Source organism: Acinonyx jubatus, chromosome E4 (genome assembly GCF_027475565.1).
Source record: "Acinonyx jubatus isolate Ajub_Pintada_27869175 chromosome E4, VMU_Ajub_asm_v1.0, whole genome shotgun sequence".
NCBI classification, from domain to species: Eukaryota; Metazoa; Chordata; class Mammalia; order Carnivora; family Felidae; genus Acinonyx; species Acinonyx jubatus.
Window position 1 is genome coordinate 44,299,546 of NC_069395.1, and position 20,146 is coordinate 44,319,691.

At 43.1% G+C, this 20,146-nt stretch overlaps 1 protein-coding gene across 1 annotated transcript in view; it reads right to left on the minus strand.

Moving 5' to 3' along the window:
- Positions 1-464: 464 nt before the first annotated feature.
- Positions 465-20,146, minus strand: part of COLGALT2 (collagen beta(1-O)galactosyltransferase 2) — a 115,279-nt gene continuing 95,597 nt past the window's right edge. The window contains exons 8-12 of the mRNA XM_027074365.2: positions 18,910-19,016; positions 12,834-12,966; positions 11,329-11,456; positions 7,837-8,043; positions 465-6,199 (exon numbers count right to left, since the gene is read on the minus strand). Coding sequence (XP_026930166.1) covers positions 5,923-6,199; positions 7,837-8,043; positions 11,329-11,456; positions 12,834-12,966; positions 18,910-19,016 — 852 coding nt within the window. The 3' untranslated portion in view covers positions 465-5,922. The remainder of the gene's footprint in view (positions 6,200-7,836; positions 8,044-11,328; positions 11,457-12,833; positions 12,967-18,909; positions 19,017-20,146) is intronic.

Genomic DNA, 20,146 nt, shown 5'->3' on the forward strand with positions numbered 1-20,146 from the left:
ACGGAGGCGGGTGGACCCTGCAGCCATCACCCCAGCCCCCAGGCCGGCCGCAGGCTGCTCAGCCGGTGGGCTTCTGTGGGCGCACCCGGCTGCTGTGAAGTGACCCTGACTCAGTGGAGGGTCCCTCCCAGCGAACAGAGTGGCCACCACACGGAGCCGGTGGAGATTCCCATGAGGGCCCTGACTGGATTCCCTCTGAGGTCAGCGGACAGTTTTCTTTCTTTCTTTTTTTTTTTTTTTTAATTTTTTTTTAACGTTTTATTTATTTTTGAGACAGGGAGAGACAGAGCATGAACGGGGGAGGGTCAGAGAGAGGGAGACACAGAATCGGAAACAGGCTCCAGGCTCTGAGCTGTCAGCACAGAGCCCGATGCGGGGCTCGAACCCACGGACCGCGAGATCATGACCAGAGCCGAAGTCCGCCGCTTAACCGACTGAGCCACCCAGGCGCCCCAGCGGACAGTTTTCTTACCAGAAGTCCCGCTCCCTGCTCCTCAATCCTCCCTCCTCTGTGCTCACTCTGGGCAAGGGGCTCTCTGTGCCTCCGGCCCTGGTCAGGGGCCATTTTGATACACTAGTGGAGGTGCTGCTGTCCCACGGGCACTGGGGGGCGGCCGGCATCCCACCTGTTCCTCAGCAGGCCCTGCCGCCAGGCAACATGGCGGTCACTCAGCCCAGGTGCTGCCACCCTGGCTCTCAGCCTCCCCTGTAGGGTTTTCCCCTTTGGGTCCCTCCCTTCTTTTTCTGGCAGGTTCCCAGCCCCACTTTCCCTGCTGCAGGGCCTGCATTTGTCTCTTATCCCTCTGTCCTTGCACTTCCTTGCCTGGGCTGTGTGTGCTGTGCCCTAGAAGCCACACCTCTTCTCTCCAGTCAAATCCCCTGTCCCCTCACACTCCCCGCGTGGTGTCCTCCCTGGGCCCAGCCTGAACAATAATATCTCCTTCAAGTCTTTTCAGTCAGTGTGGGAGGTTTTCAAAGCAGCCACACCATCAGCATTTAGACATCTCAGTTCCAGAAGTTGGGGGCGGGGGATGGCGGGGATGGGGGGGCTGGGGGAATCTCTAAACCACCAATTCTGTTTTGGGAGAGGACACTTTGTCATTATTTTCTAAGCTCTTCTGAGGACCAGAGAGAGAGAGAGAGAGTGAGAGAGCACTGTCCACTATGTTCTGAAAGTCAAGTTAGCCCATGAGCAAGAGCTCAGATGTCTGTCCAGCCTCCCCTGGAAGGAGAAACACCGGAGGAGCCCCCTCGGAACTCACGGGGGCTGCGAAGCTGGCGCTCTACATGCCCTGGGACGTGAGATTTTATTAAAACGCCCGTTCCAGAGGCATTCGTGCTGAGGAAACTACAGGGAGGGACATAAAAATAAACCCAGCAAATTAAAAATAAAGACAAACTGATACTCAGAGGCGATTCTTCACTCTTTCCACCCTTTTTGAGGGCAGATGGGAGGATGGCTTTGGGCTGGGGCAGCTCAGCTGGTGTCACCCAAGTGGCCTGAGCAAAGATCACTCCAAGTATTAATACATCTATGGGCGGAAGCAAAAACACAGGCCATTTTAGGTTGGGTAAATTCACACAGCAGAAGGAAATGGTTCTCCTGCCCAGCAGCATATTTTAATATGGAGCACCTTGCCTTGGAATCCCACTTGGTGTTTAATAATTCTGTCAAATTCTTCCTGCATGTTCAACCTAAACTCTTCACGCTGTGATTCAAGCCACATCCTCTTGTCCTGTGCTCGTGATAAGAGGAGGCACCATTTTCTTGTAATCTACTATAACGCAATGCGCTAAAACCACCATCATTTTCTCTCTTTTCCAACCAGGCCAGAAGGACTCAGTGGCCACCACAAGTCCAGTCCGACTCTTCATCCTTGTCTCCTTGCCACTGGTTGACTCAAGGCTGCCATCAGCCTGCTCACCTGCCAAACCCTCTCCACCTGGCCCTCCCCCCCAGCCACATTTAATCAGAATGTCCTGCAGGAGGAACGTTCTCTCTGAAATAATAAACCTCACCACAGAACATAAAACATGGGCATAATGATTATTTCCCAGGCTTCTTATTTTTCATTTCCTATGTCACTGTGACGTGGTACCTTCTTATCGAATGACCAGCCTCATTTTAATTCTCACTTTGTCGTTATTTAACTCCTCGGTGAATGGATTTCTTGTCACCAATGGATATGACTTCTGGATTATCTCTCTCCCACTCTGTTTACTTGGAGAGAACGTCTCAAAAGCACATTGTAGACGTCTCTTGGGAAGACTCACATTTACTTTACACTTTATTTCACCAAAAGGGAAAAGACCCACAAGTTTGTAACTGAATGGGAACTTCTCTTTAGACACCAACGTTTTACTGCAAACTTTTGCATTGCTGTCAGTAACCACACCTAGAATTCCCCCAGAAACAATGGCCTCTGCATTCACGACGTATGATAACCGGGGAGGGAGGGCCGCTGATTTACCTTGCCATCGTGATCAGGTCTCAATCTTGTCTCCCGTCACCAACCCCAATACATCCCCATCCCCCATCACTCCCCAGCAGACTTCTTCCCAGCTGCACACCTTCCCAGTGCCTAGAAAGCATTTAAACCAGTGCCTAGAAACCATGTACCACACCCAACCTTCCTCCCTGTACAAATGCCCATTCAGGCCCCCAAAGCCAACACGACTGTCACCTCCCCAGCCATCTTCCCAGCAAAACTGCCCCAACAGCCTTCCTTGGCAGAACTGGGCTGAGGTCCTACAGCCCACTTCTTTCCTGTCACTGAAATAAAGCCTTCCTGCTTCCCTGGCTGCTCCACTGGACTGCGGACCTCCCAGCAGTAGGGATCCTTCCTCGTCCTCTGAGATTCCCAGCACAGGGCCTGAAACAAGGCAGTGCTCATACCTGGTTTGGGGGAAGCTTGATCTGAAATTCAAGGGGTCAGAGATACAAGCATGGATTCTCTTTCTCTTTCTTTATTTTCTTCCTTTCCTTTCTCTTTCTTTCTTTCTTTCTTTCTTGCCCTGGGATAAAGTTCTTTGGCCTTAAACCAGCCAGTATCTTCGATGAATGGTTAGACTGACCTATAGAACAAAAATATAAGATGGACCCTCCCTTACCACTCTCCCACTGGGGACGCCTGTCTTTCTGTAGCCTAGAAAAATTTTCTGCTTGCCCACCTCTACCCAGGAGTCTAAAACAACTCCCACTGGACAGGAAGGTCAGTGACCACGTTTGCCATGGGGGCGAGCAGCAGCACTGGCTATCTCTGGCCTCCAACATCCTTGGTCCAGGGCAGACCTGGAAGTTCCAGCAGCGTTGGCCATTGGTCAGTGTTGGTGGAATGAGTGAACAATCATAGTGTTGAGCTATTTTTTTTTTTTTAATTTTTCACAAAGAGCTCTAGAAGGCAAGTAGTTTATCATCTCCCCTCCTTGAAACGACACAGCATGATAGACAGTGTAGGATGCTGGGATGCCGGCTCTTTCTTCTCTTCCAGAGTTCCTGCAGCAGGCCCCAGGGAACCCAAAGCAAGGCCCACACCATGTGTCCTCTGCAAATTGTAGGTGCTCAGTCCACACTCAGCAGCACCAGCACTGCTGGAGTCAGGGTCGTCTATCCAGGAGATCCTGCCTGGGCTTCCAAGATCCAGGGGGAGATCCACATGGGGGAATCCAGACAGGGTTTAACTTATAGAGACAAAGAACAGGTGCCATGGCCGGAGGCAAAGGTCTGTGACTGCAAAGGTCAAATATCTTGACGTAAAACTAGGGTGGAGGCAGGAATAATGAGATCAAGGAGCCCCTGAATTGCTGAAGAGGTGACTTTTTAAAAACAAATGGCGGGGGCGGGGTTGCAGATCACAATGTTCACAACAAAAGAGCGCTGCTTGGGATCCCAGACCTGAGCAGGCAGAAGCAATGTCTGGGCTAACAGAGCCAGAACTTTATTCACAGTAGAACAGTCCTAATCTAAAATTCTAGAACTTAAGACCAATGTCTTTTAAGAATGAGAATCCATAAACCCATCAGACCAGCTGACAGTAAAAGGGAAAAAAAAATGTTCTCTATTAAAACAAAACCACACAAAAGTCAACTCAATCTTTCTCCACTCCCAATATCCCTCCCACCCTATTAAAAAATATATATCATGAAAGTCAGGCACACTTGCACACACTCAAATATGCAAACAAAATGCAAAATACCCAAGGGAACCTTAGGGATCACCTAAGGGTTTTTCACTAGCTCCCCAGATGCTCCTTCTGTTTTTTCTAGGGGAAAAAAAAAGAGTCAGGCTCTGACAGGTATGTCAAAGCAGTAAAGATAGAAGTCAGCTGAGATCCCCTTCCTCAGCCTCCTTGCTTACTATCAGTGTGGAAGAATACGGGCAGTAAGTCAAGAAGGAAGGCTGAGGCTGGTGTTCTTTGGCAGACAAGCTACCTCGTTCTGCAATCTGGGGGCCCTCTCCAGGAAGCACTAGGCTTGGTTCACGCAGCAGCCCTGCCCATGGGCTCTGCTCCAAAGCATGAAGCTCAGGAAGGGGGGTGTGGGGAGGGTATTTCTGGAGGCAAAGTTTCACTGCTTGCGGGGGGAAAATGCAAACCTGAGGCAAACCATCATGAGAATCTGAGGAACACAGATTGTGGAGTTGGCAGGGAAGATGTAGCCCAACACTGCACTTTAGAGAAAATCAGTCTGTGAAGAGAGCAGAGAGGTCATCTGCCCAGGATGCTGACTATGAGAGCCTCCCTCATGGTTGGCCTAAATCAGTTGCTCAGTCCACTGTTTCTGACCAAGGTCTGTCATCTGAAACGGAGAAGCATTTGTTTCCGGGTGATGAGACGCTCCCACTCAACAGGCCTCCCTTGAAAACGCCAGGCTGGGAAATGCAGGAGAACCAGATCGCACACTCACTGCTCCCTAGGGTGCTCTGAGAGCTTGAAAAATCTGTTTCTCTGCCTTATCCTACACACATTTCCCCCACATTTTGTAGAATAAATAACTCAAAATAGAAAAACTCAGGCAAGGACAGTTGCTGGCCTGAAAATGTGCTCTGCCTCTTAACAGTGACTCATAAAACTTACACTCACAATTCATTCCCAGGCTCGGGGGCGGAGGGGAGAGTGTGACGTGCAGTGGCAGCACAGGGACCCTGGGGACAGAAGTTAGACACCAGCCCTAACCCCTTATATATTAAATTTATCTTCATAAATAGAGCATCCTAACTCAAGTGACCACAATAGAAAAGGCCAAAGTCTGAGTTCTTGTTTTCTCAAATATCTACACAAACTTTCAAATATCTAATAAACTATACCCACATGGCAAAATCTCTGTATGAGAGCTTCAACTGCCATGATAGTCAAGGCCAAGTTCAGACAGACCCAAATACCCACCCATCCCTACTGGGTAATGAGATGAACAGCTAACTTTGGCTTATGACAGAATTCCTTTAAACAAAGCCCAATAACTTTGATTTTAAATTATTTGATCCCCCTCCCCAATTACATACACAAGTTCTCAAGGTCATACCTATGATATAAAATGGGCCCACAAGACCAACAGGTGTGGTCATGTGGCTTGGCTACCTTGCCCACCCACTTACTGATGTGATTACTTTTCTCTTGGATGAGTCTCTGGGCCATACTGTTGATCCTTAATGTAGGAAGCAGTATCATCTGGATAATAAGCTGAAGGGCTCGGTGTCTACACTGAAGTTCATCTCGATGGTTGCCATAAAGCCTATCTTCTAGCCATCCTAGGAAATTTGGGTTAAGTTTCCCTATTATCCTCCCCTGTCAAGAATATATTAACTTTGCTCAATTACATCAGACCACTTTGGTTAGATGACTGTGGCCACTAACAGAAACTGGAGCAAACAGATGAATAGCCCGTTAGAAAAAAACCAAGGGTGGTGAATCCCCCATGGAGCCCTCAGAGCTCGTCCCTCGAAGGCATGGCATCCAAGGAGGTTGGCGATGGCAGGGCCTCTGTGTTCTTGGCATTGCGGTGGATGTGGCCTTGCTTCCGGGACTTCCAGGAATGTGTCCTGTCCCAGTCCGTGGCCACTGTCTCATTGTCCCAGATGGTCGAGGTCTCCGTGTCACTCAGGTAGCCTGGCTGGCCCGTGTAGTGTGTGGGGTAGATGAGCAAGGGTTCTGCCGAGAAGGCTTTCAAGTCCCTGGATTCATAGTACTCCTTGTACTCAGCTCTGCAAACAACAGGAGTAGGGGTGTGTGAGGGGGTAGGACACTTAGAGAACCGGGGGAAAGAGCATAGGGGCCTTGCTGCTTATCTCTTAAAGTGTCATGGATGCCTTTGATTATTTTTAAAATTGTGTCTTTTGTGGAAAAGTTTAGTCTACAAACACGATAAAAGTTTCTTTAAACGATTTCAGATGACCTAGACAAACACACAAAGAGAAACTTCAGTCAAGGTATTTCTGTTGTCTTTGGACGAACTCGTTTAAAAGATGGATTTCAGGTCTTGCTGTAAAAGCTAAGAGCTAAGCTCTGTTGGACCACAGTGATGGATAAATGTGATTACTGTGTGGCAAATGTCCTGTTCCTGAATTAATAAATTAGCTGAGATCTGAATAAATTAGCTGAGATCTGGTGGGATGAGTGAAACAGTGTCGGTTTGCAGGCATGCCAACTTGGCTTTGCAGCCCAGCTCCCTGTGAGTGTCAAGTGTTGGAGGACTTGGCCTTCTCTCCCTGCCACCGCCACCCCCCCCCCCCCCCCCGCTCCAGGGCTCCTGTGCAGATATGAGGGGACATCTGCTTAGGTCCTAAATCAGTCCATGTACCATAGGTGTTAGTTTTCGTTCCATTACAGGGATGATGGTTGACCTCCATATTCCTGCTAGGATGTAGGTATAAGGTCAGTTGCATCAAAGAGGGTGAGGGGCTCCATCTTTACTGAGTACAGGAGACAGAATGAGCAAGACACGGGACAGGAATTCTTAACCACTAAAATGAAGCCCATCTAGTCAGGAGATCACCCAGCAACTGAGAGAAGGAGCCGAGGCTGGAACCTGGTCTCCTGCTCCATTAATGAATTTAGGAATCACTGATTGAGCAGCTATTATGTGTAGAGTTTGGACTAGGTTCTAAGGACCCAGAGATGTGAGACTGTCCCTGTCTCAATGGGCTCACAGGTTACTGGGGAGACTGGACAGGTGAACCACCAATCTCCATGCCCTTTGATAAACACTAGGTCAGCGTAAGCTTCTGTGCTGTGGGAACCGTGAACATCACACTGCCTTCTTCCACAGACGCCCTGCTCAGGGGCCACCTCCACCCTCCCTGAGCCTCTAACTCATCTCTATGATTGTGGGTCTCACAATATATCATGAGGTCTGAATTTCCTATGATTGTGGGTCTCACAATACATCATGAGGACTGTTCGTGAGTCTGAATTCCCAACCAGACTGTGAGCTCTGCAAGGAGGAGGATGCCTGCCTGGCCAACAAGTACATACGACAGACTGAGAAATGAACTGACGACCTTGAGGTGCTTAGGAAGATGACCTTCACCTTCAGGTGTATGAGTTTAAGGAAATAAGAAGATCAAAAACCAGGAGAGGACCAAGCATATTATTTCCAGTGAAACTACACACCGGGTATGACAGTGGACCCCTATGCAAAACTCACCGTTTCCACCTCATCTTCTCTATCTGTAAAAGGGGATAATCACTCAAGTCAGCCCCTCTGGGTCATGATTAGAGAAAGATCATTTAGGAAAGCAGTACATCTTTAGAAAACGTCATGCACTATTGAGAAGCTGAGTAGCAGAATATGTGAGAGGGCTGCGCCCAAGGGACGGGCAGGCAGTGCAGGGAGACTCACACGGGATGCTTGTTGTACATGATCGGCAGGAACTCATCTACTGGCAGCATCTTCCCAAAAGGATCAGCTCCGACGAGCTTCTGAGCTCCTTCCAGAGAGATGACATAGCCCAGCGTCCAATAGGAGTAGTCAGCTTCGACCAGATTTCCCACGTTGGGCACTGCTTTCTCTGGCTCTTTCACCTGCATCCTCTTTCTACCAATATAACTAAAAGGAAGTAGAAGGAGGAGAAAATCCCAGTTTGAATATTAGACATCCGTAAGAACGGGGCACAGGTTTACAGATACTTTTGAAAGCTTGGACCAGCTGTGTCTTATATTAAATGGATCATGCCACAAAGTGCATCCCATCACCAACCGTGACTGTCACCTGCCATGAATGAGGCCATTTTCCTGGCTCCGTTTATCAACATCCCAACTGCTCTTGTCTAGCGCTGTGTTCCAGCCTGGCTGGAGCTGTAGAGAGACTACAAGATCTCACAGATCACTTCCCAAAGAGGGTTTGGGGCTTCCAGCTGTGTTTACAGAGGTTGGAAATGGACAAAAAAGGCCAGATGTGGGAATCCTGAGTTTTTTGTTTTCAAGTCCCCAGAGTTACAGCCTTCGATATTTTTCGGACAGCTCTCCAGATGCTAGCGGTAAACACAGGACAGAAGAGGCTGTGGGAAAGAAACAGTCTACAGTAAAAGACCTGGGAACCAGAGTGGCCCCGAATGGGTCCTTCCCGGGGAGAACGAATAAGAAAGCCTGCCTGGCTTCCTCCTCACACACACCTAGCTCTGCCCTCACTTTGTTCTGAGAAAAGCATCCAGGCAGGTCCTGTCCTCTTCAAACAACTTCTGCAACACAAGATATACCCTTAGCCATTCCGACTTTCCCGTCGTCTACTCACAGATCTGTGATCCGTGACTTTTGTCTGGAATCTGTTTGTTTTCCACTTGGCTGGGGCAAGTTCAGGAGGTGCCTGCTTCCTGCCTTGAGGTAAAGCCGACTTCCTCTATTTTGCCTTTAACCCATCTCTTTCATCGTGTAAAGGATTCCTCTTATCCAAACATCCGGGGGTTTGTAGAGGGAGCCTATGTCCACCTCAGTTCTTCTCAGGACATCAAACACCATATCTTTTCAGCCACTGTCCCCTCAGACTAAAGAGTCTAAATTGCTCTCATGTACCATCAAATGGAAGAGAAAGTCCCTCTGAGCACTTGAGATGTGACCCGAGGGACAGTCTCTACTCAACTGATTCATTTTACGTAGTTTAAGTTGAGATTTTAAAATAAAATTGAAGATGTGTAAAATATTTTTTCCCTTTAACAAAATCGTTTCAGTAGGACAAGAAGGTGTTTATTGTAGCAGTTGAAAACTTAGCATCTAGATTCAGATGTTTTGTAAGCATAAAATACACCCTGGATAGGGGCGCCTGGGTGGCGCAGTCGGTTAAGCGTCCGACTTCAGCCAGGTCACGATCTCGCGGTCCGGGAGTTCGAGCCCCGCGTCGGGCTCTGGGCTGATGGCTCAGAGCCTGGAGCCTGTTTCCGATTCTGTGTCTCCCTCTCTCTCTGCCCCTCCCCCGTTCATGCTCTGTCTCTCTCTGTCCCCAAAATAAATAAACGTTGAAAAAAAAATTAAAAAAAAAATACACCCTGGATATTAAAGATGGTAGAAAGAACAATGTAGACTATCTCATTAATAGTTTAAATACCGATTACATATTACAGTAATAATATTTAGAGATGTTGGGTTAAATAAAATGTATTATTAATTTCACTTAATGTCTTTTTACCATTTGAATGGGATCACTAGGAAATTTTAAATCATGTATGTGGCTCAGGTTATATTACTGTTGGACAGCACTGCCTAGATCATTCCAATGGGTTAGTTTACTCTTCCCATTTCCTATTTCCTTTTTCTGGAGAAATGTCACATAGCAGCCGTGGACAGCTTATCAGATTTCATGTTTTGAGTTTCAGTAAAGTTTGTACCTGACATATTCATTTTAGAAAGAGATAGGTAAAAATATTGAAACCACCGCCATTTTTAATAGTATATAACTGATATAAATGGAATATTTTGACTTGATCAGTCTGTGAAATTTAGAAAAGCTTTTTGTTTCTGTATCCCTATCATTTCCCGTATCCATATCCTTAGCCAACCACTCCGCTTTCTTGGATCTGTTGGTACTTGGTCCCAAGAAATATACCAGCTAAACTACAAGTGGACAAGGACATGTGCCCGTCATGAGCCTTGGACTCCCCAGGTTGAGTCCTCTGATTCTGAGGCTTAAGTGAAAGTCGCCTTTGCGCAGGTCATGTGAGTATAAAATGGCTTCCAGGCTCCATGCCTATGAGGCGTAGTCACAGGCTGCAGAGCTATAGACTCAGAAAGGCTGAGGCGTGAGGACTTCTGGGGGATTACAGGAACAAACAAGGATCCTAAGGGACAGTGCAGAATCTAATCACATGGCTGACATCTGACAGGGAGCCAGTCTCTTTTTATTACCCAGTACTGGTTTCTGGGTCTATTCCCCCATGGATTAGTTCAGCCATCACTAGGTTTCTTTTGGGCTCAGAATGGTATGTTTTCTGAGAGGACAAGTATTCCAGCTGGGCCCATAGTTAAGTTTCCCTCTGAGGATGGGAGGAGTAAGGACAGCTTGCCTGTTGCCACTCCAAATGAACAGGCTTTGATTTGATGAAATTGCCTTTGACACACAGCTGGGAAGCCAACGTAATGCTTGGGAACGTTCTGCCTCGTTAGAGAGAAGTAAAAAGTATCATCTGGTTTAAAAAGAAAATGAAGGGAGAGGGAGAGACACAGAGAGAAGGGGGAGAGAGAGGGAGACAGGGAAATAGAGGAGAGAGAGAGAGAGAGAGAGAGAGAGAGAAAGAGAGAGACTTAATTCCCAGAGGCAGCTACCAAAGCATTGACTACATGTCAACTCAGAACCAGCATTACCCTGGTAAGCTGGTTTTCCTATGGCAGCCTCTGACCCTCCATCAAACCCAGCTCAGCGCTCTTACTGTCTGCACTGCACACTGCCCTTCCCAAGAGAGGCACTCTTAGGCTGACCTGCAGCCCCCATACTGTCAGAGGCTAGAGGAAACCTGCTCTCAAGTGTGACACAGGACTCCTGCCCTTGAATGAATGCCTCGTCCTCTCTTTTCACACGTCTCCGTGCATCTGTTGCCTCACTGCTGGGATTTCTGCCGTGCTCCCATGTGAGCACTCAATCTGAAGACCCCTGACCTGCAGGCAGTCTCCAGGTCTGGCAAACCGTCTTCCATAGTTTCTTTCTCAGCCTGCAGAGCGTATAGATGCAGAAACCAGGGTCTGTTCTCCACTCACGTCTTGTTTCTGGGAACATTTATGGAGAGAAAACCAGGAAAGTGGAAAGCTGTGCTGTATCTCCTATCAACTGGGGAGGTGGGGCCCGCTGCCCCCCTGGAAAGGACTGTGTCCTCTCAGTGCTCTAGGATAAGCTTGTCTTGTCACTCACATCAGTTCCCAGTCCAGCTGAGCCTGGTCGATGTCATCCATCAGCTTCATCAGCTTCTTCTTAAACTGATGTTCAAAGCGCACGTCATCCTCAATAACAAGAGTCTTTTCCAGCTCGCGGTCAATTACCTGTAAAGGGCATCAGTGGGAAGATACCCTATGAGAAGTCCAATATCTATTTTTTATTAGGTAAATACATATTAAAAAGTCAAGAATATAGTAGCACAGTAGGTAATAGCTCATAACTGGAATCTAAGCAAATGCCATCCGATAGCTGAATGGTTACATAAACGGGGTGTTTACTTACAACAATGAGAATGTATGATATACAATTAAACGCAATGTTACAGATGAATCTCACAAATGAAAGGATACTGCAAGGATATACCTCAATACCCTATGTAGTTCCATGCATATAAACAAAACTACAAAAGCAGACAAAACTATTCTATGCTATTAGAAGTCGAATGGTGATCATCCCTGGGGACTGTTCCCTTGAAGGACATACAGAGAGGGTGCTTCTGGGGAGCTGGCAACCTGTTTCTTGACCTGGGTACCAGTTAGCATGGCTGTATTGTTGTTCGGTTTGTGAAATTTCATTGGCCTGTATTTTACGCTCTATATAATTTTATACATATCTATTACATTTCACTTAAATTTTAAAGAAAAAAAAAGATAGCATAGACTGGGTTATTCAAAGAGAGAAGGCATTCAGAGGCCCTTCCTTTAGGGACTTTCTCTTTTCTTGTGGGAACTGACCCTTAATCAAGACCCCACACACCAATCCTTCCCTCCATCAATGTCTGTTCTCTAAGCCATGGTTTCAAGTCCTGGCTTTGCCACTTCTTGTGAAGATATTTAATATCTTTAAGTATTTAGTTATTTTCTCTTGGGTAAAATGGGTCCAGGCCTCTTGATCCACTTCACATGATTTCTGTGTGACTCCTCGTATGAGATCATCTAATAAACAATGGCATGCTGGATACGTACAATACCAGGCATTCCTACTAAGGATGAGGATGCATCAATAGAAGCGTAGCCTCCTGAAAAAATGGCATCTTCCCCTGTCATCATCCCAGTGGCAATAAGGCTACCCTTGCCTGTTTGTTGCTGGCCTATGTCAGAGAGAGGCAGAAGGCAACAGAAACCTCCAAGCATACTTCTAGAAGAGTTACGGGTCCACTTCATATCTGGCCCAAACTCACCTACAAAGTCCCACTCTCCTTCCTCCTCATTACAAAAATGCATATCTAAATAAAGCATCATTGTGGCACCTGGGTGGCTCAGTCAGTTGAGCATCTGACTCTTGATTTCAGCTCAGGTCCTGATCCCAGGTTCGTGGGACTGAGCTCTCTGCATTGAGCTCCACGCTAAGCACGGAGCTTGCTTAAGACTTACTTTCTCTCTCTCTCTCTCTCTCTCTCTCTCTCTCTCTCTCTCTCTCCCCTGCTCATGCTTTCTCATAAATAAATAAATAAAGCAAGCAAGCAAGCAAGCATTATTTACCTCTTTCCAGACAGAGTAGTGGCTAAGAAAGCAGCCGATTTCACCCCTGGTTAGAGGCCTGGAAGAATAGGGATCTCGATATCCAGGCAGCATTTCAATATTCAGGGCCTTCAACTGGCTTGTGTTAAGTGCCCTGCATGAGAGAGACAATGTCTGAAAATCAACAAGTTGAGATGTCCCCACCACAAAAGGCAGAAAGAGAGCGTTCCGGATGTTCCCCAGAGCCTTTCTGCACATTGAGGAAGACTTCTCAGGTTTCCCATCAATCCCCAGGAGCTCATCAGGGTTAATGTGTCATGGCAGCATTACAAGCTTTTGGGAAGACAAGAGGGTATGTTATGCATAGTGTATCCTTCACAATTGCCAATGTACTTCTAAGTATCACCAGGTTTTTGACAGCTTTGAGAAAGTATTTTCCTAATGAAGGAAGGTGGCTAATGGCACTAAATACTAAAGAGGATGAAGACAGGAGGGAACTATGTACAAATCTTTCCTTTGGACTTTTTTTTTTTTTTTCAAAAAAGGTTAAGAACAAAAATAGTGGAGATAATCTTGTGAGCAGAAAGAGGGAAGTGACTCACTACATATATAGTATTCTCAATAAGATTAACAGCTGATTCTCAGAAACCATGGAGCCCACAAGGCAGTAGGTTGACCTATTGAAAGTGCTACCTGAAAAAGCCAAAAATTCTGTATCTATTCGAACTGTCCTTCAAAAATGAAGGATAAATTAAAATATTTCCAGATTAACAAAAACTGAGGGTTCATCACTAGCAGATCTCTACCAGAAATGCCAAAGAAGTTCTCATGCCAACATGAAAGGAAATTAGAGAGTGAAAAGGATCCATATAAAGAAATAATGAGCATGGGGATATGTAACTGCATAGGTAAATATAAATGACAGCATAAGTGTTTTTCATTTATAACTCTTTCTTCTCTTACCTGATTTAAATCAAAGCTGCATATAAGTCTGTGTTAACGGACATATAATGTAGAAAGAAGTAATTTGTTTGGCAACAATAGAACAAAGGAGGGGGAAAAGAATGAAGCAATATAAGAAGCTAAGTTTTTGTATGCCACTGAAATTAGGTTGCTTTTTTTATCGAAATATAATTGACATATAACATAAGTTTCCAGCATATACCATAATGACTTGGTATTTGTATATATTATGAAATGATCAACACAATGTCTAGTTAGCATTCATCACCTCACATAGTTACAACTTTTTTATCTTGTGATCACAGAACTTTGAAGATCTACTCTCTTAGCAACTGTCAAATATGCAATACAATATTGTTGTATTGTTAACTATACTCATCATGGTGTACATCTCCATGACTTGTTTATCTTATGACTTAAGGTTTGTACCTTTCCACTCCTTTTATCCATTTCATCCACCTTCCAATACTGCCTCTGGGAATCACCAATCTGTCCTCTATATGTATGAATTTGGTTTTTTTTTTCCTTTTTAGATCCTACACATAAATGAGACCATATGTATGGTATTTGTCTTTTCCTGTCTGACTTATTCTACTTAGCATAATGCCTTGAAAATCCATCTATGTTGTTAAAAATGACGGCTTCCTTTTCAAATGGATGAATAAAATTTAATTGTATATATTTATATGTGCCACATCCATTCATTCACTGTTGGACTCTTAGGTTGGCTCTTGTAAATGATGCTGCAATGAACATGGGATGCATATTTTTGAGTTCATCTTTTCATTTTCTTTGGATAAATACTCAAAAGTAGAATTGCTGGATTATATGGTAGCTCTATTTTTAATTTTTTTCAATATATGAAGTTTATTGTCAAATTGGTTTCCATACAATACCCAGTGCTCATCCCAAAAGGTGCCCTCCTCAATACGCATCACTTACCCTCCCCTCCCTCCCACCCCCCTCTATTTTTAATTTTTTGAGGAACCTCCATACTGTTTTCCACAGTGGCTGCACCAATTTACATTCCTACCAACAGTCCATCTGTGTTCCCTTTTCTCTACATCCTTGCCAACACTTGTTATTTCTTGTCTTTTTGGTAATAGCCATTCTAATACGGGTGAGGTGATATCTCATTGAGGTTTTAATTTGCATTCCCCTGATAATTAGCGATGCTGAGTACCTTTTAATGTACCTGTTCACCATCTACATCTTCTTTGGAAAAATATCTACTTAGATCTCTGCCCATTCTTTAATCAAGCTGTTTGGTTGTTGCTGTTGTTGTTGTTGCTTTTGCTATTGAGTTGAATGAGTTCTTTATATATTGTAGAAATTAACTCCTTATCAGATATAGAATTTTTAATATATTGATGAATATTTTCAAGTATTTCATAAGTTGATGATTTTTCAAATCTTTTCTCCCATTAGGTGGGTTGTTTTTTCATTTCATTGATAGTTTCTTTTGCCGTGTTGTCCCACTTGTTTATTTTTGCTTTTGGCATCAAAACCCAAAAAAAGCATTGGCATGACTGATGTCTAGGAGCATATTCCCTATGTTTTCTTCTAGGAGGTTGGTATTAATATAAACTAGACTACTATAAATCAAAATGTTAATTGCAATCTCCACGGCAATCACTGAGAAAATAACTTAAAAAAATGTAGTAAAAGAAACAACAAAGGAATTAAAATGGTAGAGCAGAAGGTATCTTTTTAATACAAAAAGGCAATAATGAAAAGCAGAAGGATAAAAAGATGTAAAACATATAGAAAACAAATGGAAAATGGCAGATATAAATCCTACTTTATCAGTAATTACATTAAATATGAATGGATCAAACCCCACAATCAAAGGCAGAGCTTAGCAGAATGAGTTTTTAGGAACATGATTCAACTATGCTGTCTACAAGAGATAGGCTAGATTCAAAGGTATAAATAGGTTCAAAGTGAAAGGATGAAAAAAGATATACTATGTAACCAGTAACCACAAGAGAGCTGCAGGAGCTATATTAATACCTGACAAAATAAACTTTTAAACAAAAGCAATTATTAGAGACAAGGAAGAACATTTTATAATAAAAGAAAAAGAATTGGGGCACCTGAGTGGCTTGGTCAATTAAGTGTCTGACTCTTGATTTTGGCTCAGGTCATGATCTCATGGTCATAAGACTGAGCCTCACGTTGGGCTCTGTGCTAGGTGTGAAGTCTGCTTGATATTCTCTCTCCCTCTCCCTCTGCCCCCACTCCTGCTCATTCTTGTTCTCTCTCTCTCTCTCTTTCAAAAAAAATCAATCCATCAGAAAGACAGAAATTACAAATATATATGCACCTTACAATAGAGCAAAAACATAAAGCAAAAACTGAGAAGCTGAAGAAAGAGACTATTCAACCATCATACAGGGAGACTTCAATCACCCACTATCAATAATGAATAGAACAACTAGGCAGGAGAACAACAAATAAAGACAAGACTTGAAAAATACTACAAACCAGCTAGACCTGACAGATATCTATAGAACATTCCACCTGACAGTAGAAAAATACACCTTCTTCTCAAGTGCACATGCAACATTCTCTAAGAAAAACCATGAAAAACATACAGATCATGAATTAAGCCTCAATACACTTCAAAGGATTGAAATCATATAAGGCATGTACTCCAACCACAATGGAATGAATTTAAAAGTCAATAACAAAAGGAAGCTTGGAAAATTCACAGATATGTGAAATTAAACAACACACTGCTAAATAGCTAATGGGTCAAAGAAGAAATCACAAAGGAAATGAAAAAAATGTTTTGAGATAAATGAAAATGAAAACATAGCATATCAAAACTTACACGATGGGCTTGGTGGAGGGCTAGTTAAAGCTATAAATGCCTACATTAAAAAAGAATACCTCCAATGAATAATCTGATCTAAATAATCCATTTAGAGAAATTAGAAAAAGAATGGCAAACTAAACCCAAAGCAAGCAGAAGGAAAAAATATAGACTACAGTGGAAATAAGTGGATGGAGAATAGAAAAACAAAAGAGAAAATCAACAAAACCAAAAGTTGGTTCTTTGAAAAGATCAACAAAATTGATAGCCTTTAGCTAAGCTGATCAAGAAAAAAAAAGGTAGACTCAAATTATTAAAATGAGGAATGAAAAGTGGGCAACCCCCTACTGACCTTATCAAAATAAAAGGATTATAAGATAATACTATGAACAACTATATGCCAACAACTTAGATAACCTAGATAAAATTGACAAATTGCTAGAAAGTTACAAACCACTGACTCAAAAAGGAATGGACATTCTGAATACACCTAAAACAAGTAAAGCGGCTGAGTTAGTAATAAAATTTTCCAGAAAGAAAGACACACAATCAGCTAGTTTCTTTGGGGAATTTTGCCAAACACCTAAAGAATTTAGCACCAATCTTTCACAAAATTTCCAAAAAGTTTCAAAACTCTTCCAAAGAAGAGGTGGGAACAATGAAGCCAGTATTATCCTGATATTGATACCAAAACCAGAAAAAGACATCATAGGAAAACTATAGGCCAATATTCCTTATAAATAGAGATTCAAGATTCTCAAGAAAATACTAGCAAACAGAATCCAGCAATGTATAAAAAGCATTGTACACCATGGCCAAGTAGGATTTATTCCAGGATTGTGAGGTTGGTTTAACATATGAAAATCAATCAATATAATGCACCTTATCAATAGACAAAAATGATCACATGACTACATGATCATCTCAATAGACACAGAAAAAGCATCGACAAAACCCAACTGTATATGGATTGAAAAATGGATTGACATATACATCAGCGGAATTAAATTGAGAGTCTAGAAATGAAGTCTTACATTTATGGCCAATTGATTTTGACAAGGGTGATAAGACAATTCAAAGGAGGCAAGAATAATCTTTTTAACAAATGGTGCAGGGGTGCCCAAACTATGTGCAAAAGAAAGAATCTGAATCTCTACCTCACACCATATAAAAAACTAACTCAAAATGGAGCAAAAATGGAATATGTAGGAGACATAACAGATAAAACTGTAAAACTTTTATAAGAAAAGATAGAAATAAGTCTTTGTGACTTTCGATTTGGCAGTGGATTCTTAGATATGACACCAAAAGCATAAGCAACAACAAAAATATTTATTGGGCTTCATCAAAATTAAAAACTTTTGGGTTGCAATGGACGCCATTCTGAACTGAAAAGATAACACACAGAATGGTAGAAAATATTTGCAAATTATATAGCTGACAAGAGATTTGTATGCCGAATACATAAAGAACTCTCACAACTCAACTAGTTAGTTTCCCCTGGTCCTTGTGGCCTATAAATAAAACCTGGGCTCTTAGGTATTTGAAGCAGTGGTTCCCAAACTCTAGTGCACCAAAGAACAGGGTTGCAAGATTTAGCATGTAAAACATACAATATCCAGTCAAATTTAAACTTCATATAAACAACGAATAATTTCTTAGTGTAAGTAAGCCCAAGCAATATTTGTGACAAATTTAACTGAGTATCCTATATTTTATGTGGCAAACTTACTCAAGAATCACCTTGAGGCTTCTTAGATTCCTAGCCCCAGTCCTGAGATCATGATTAAGCAACCCTGAGATGGGACTCGGGAAGCTCTTCTCTTAACCATCCCCTAAGGATTCTGACACGGGTATCCAGGCCACATTTTGAGAAACATTGATGAAATTCTCCAGAAGTGATAAGAAACTTCACAATAGCTTCTAGCCATACTCCTTAGAGCCATTCATATGCCAAATTAACATACAACATGGAATGTAAATTTTGCAAAAATCTATACCTTGAACTAAAGTGCCAAATAAAAGGACAAAGGAAAGCAAAATAAAACAAAATAATAAACAAAAGCAATAACAAAACTCTTGAAGGAATTCAACCAAGTTCCCATTGTGACTTTCCTGCCATACTCCTGGGAAATGTGATCAGCCCAGGCAGGCTATGGCAAGCATCTCAAGCAACAGGATATACAGATCGTTATGCATTTGTCCTCATTATTTTCTTTCGTTATGCATTATTCCTCATATTTTCTTCATGTCACCCAAGTTTGGACACTTTGCTCTAACCACATTTGCAAGGGTTCAACAAAAAACCCAACCCACTTTCCATCCACAGCCTCGACAATCTTGACCTCAATTTCCTGCTCATACAGGGTGCGTAACATCCGGTCCCGTCTGTCCTTTCTGCGCTTGAGGTTGATCATGAAAATCTAATGCAGGAAGAGAAGAAGGAAAAGAAACACAAGTCTTATCTTAGGCTGTATGGAAAGTTAAGTAAATGTAAGGACCAAAGTTTCAGTTAGAATAAGGAGTGGAGAAAATAGGGAAAACCGTGATGAAGGTTTGTTTATATTTCATATCAAGTCAAATGATATCATCCAAACAGAGTTACGTTCAAAACTTAGCCATGTGCAGTGACTTCACCCTCTCTTTGTTTCTTTTGTTGGTGGACATGTTTGCCCTGCTTTTGAGAAAGGAAAGTTCAAAACGTTGCTCTTCTGGAGGCCAAAGGTGAATTAAACCCAAAACATATAAGACTCAGAGGGAGGAGGTAGGTAGTTTGGCAAGTGTGTTAGATTTTTCAGCAGACGTTAAGTGTATTCCCTGACGATCATTTACTAAATGTTTGCTTTGGCCTGGTCCCTATGTCTCAGTTTCCTCATCTGTAAAACTGGGGTGATACTGCTCTTATCTCATGGGCACTAAATAATAGCTATTCTTTGAGTTTATACCCACTGTAATACATTTCAAGTCACTCAAAGAATGAGGAAAACTAATCTTAACACGTCCCTTTTATTTCCAATTATCAAGGTCTCAATTTTAGTAGCTTCTTTGCCAGAATTTTTCAGAATTGAATTGAGAATTGCCAAAACTCCCCTAGAAACACGAGAGTTTTTCTGAAAGAAGTAAAGAGAAGGGGCCCTACTCTTGGGGGTAGTATCCCTTTGAGGAATGGAGAAATGTAAAGACATCATCTCCACATCATACTAGTCCATGAAATCCCCCAAAATATGCACTCAGATTTCTTTCCATGAGGGCTGGGTCCACCTGTAGCCTCTCACGTGAGTCCGTAAATTCCTGGTGGCTGTCCTAAACACATGCATATCATGAAGCCACTGCAGAGCGTTATGGGTAGTGAAACTGTCCTGACTATTCCCAGATTTAAGGAGCCACAGAAGTACCTAAAGACTCACGAATGCTATTACAGGTAAATATGAGTTTTCATAATGTCCTTTTGCTACAAGCAGTAATAAACTTACTTTGAACATGAAACTAGTCCTCTGAGAGTGGGAGATTTCAGCTGTCTGTAAGAAATATTGATGAGGGGGAGCCTAGGTGG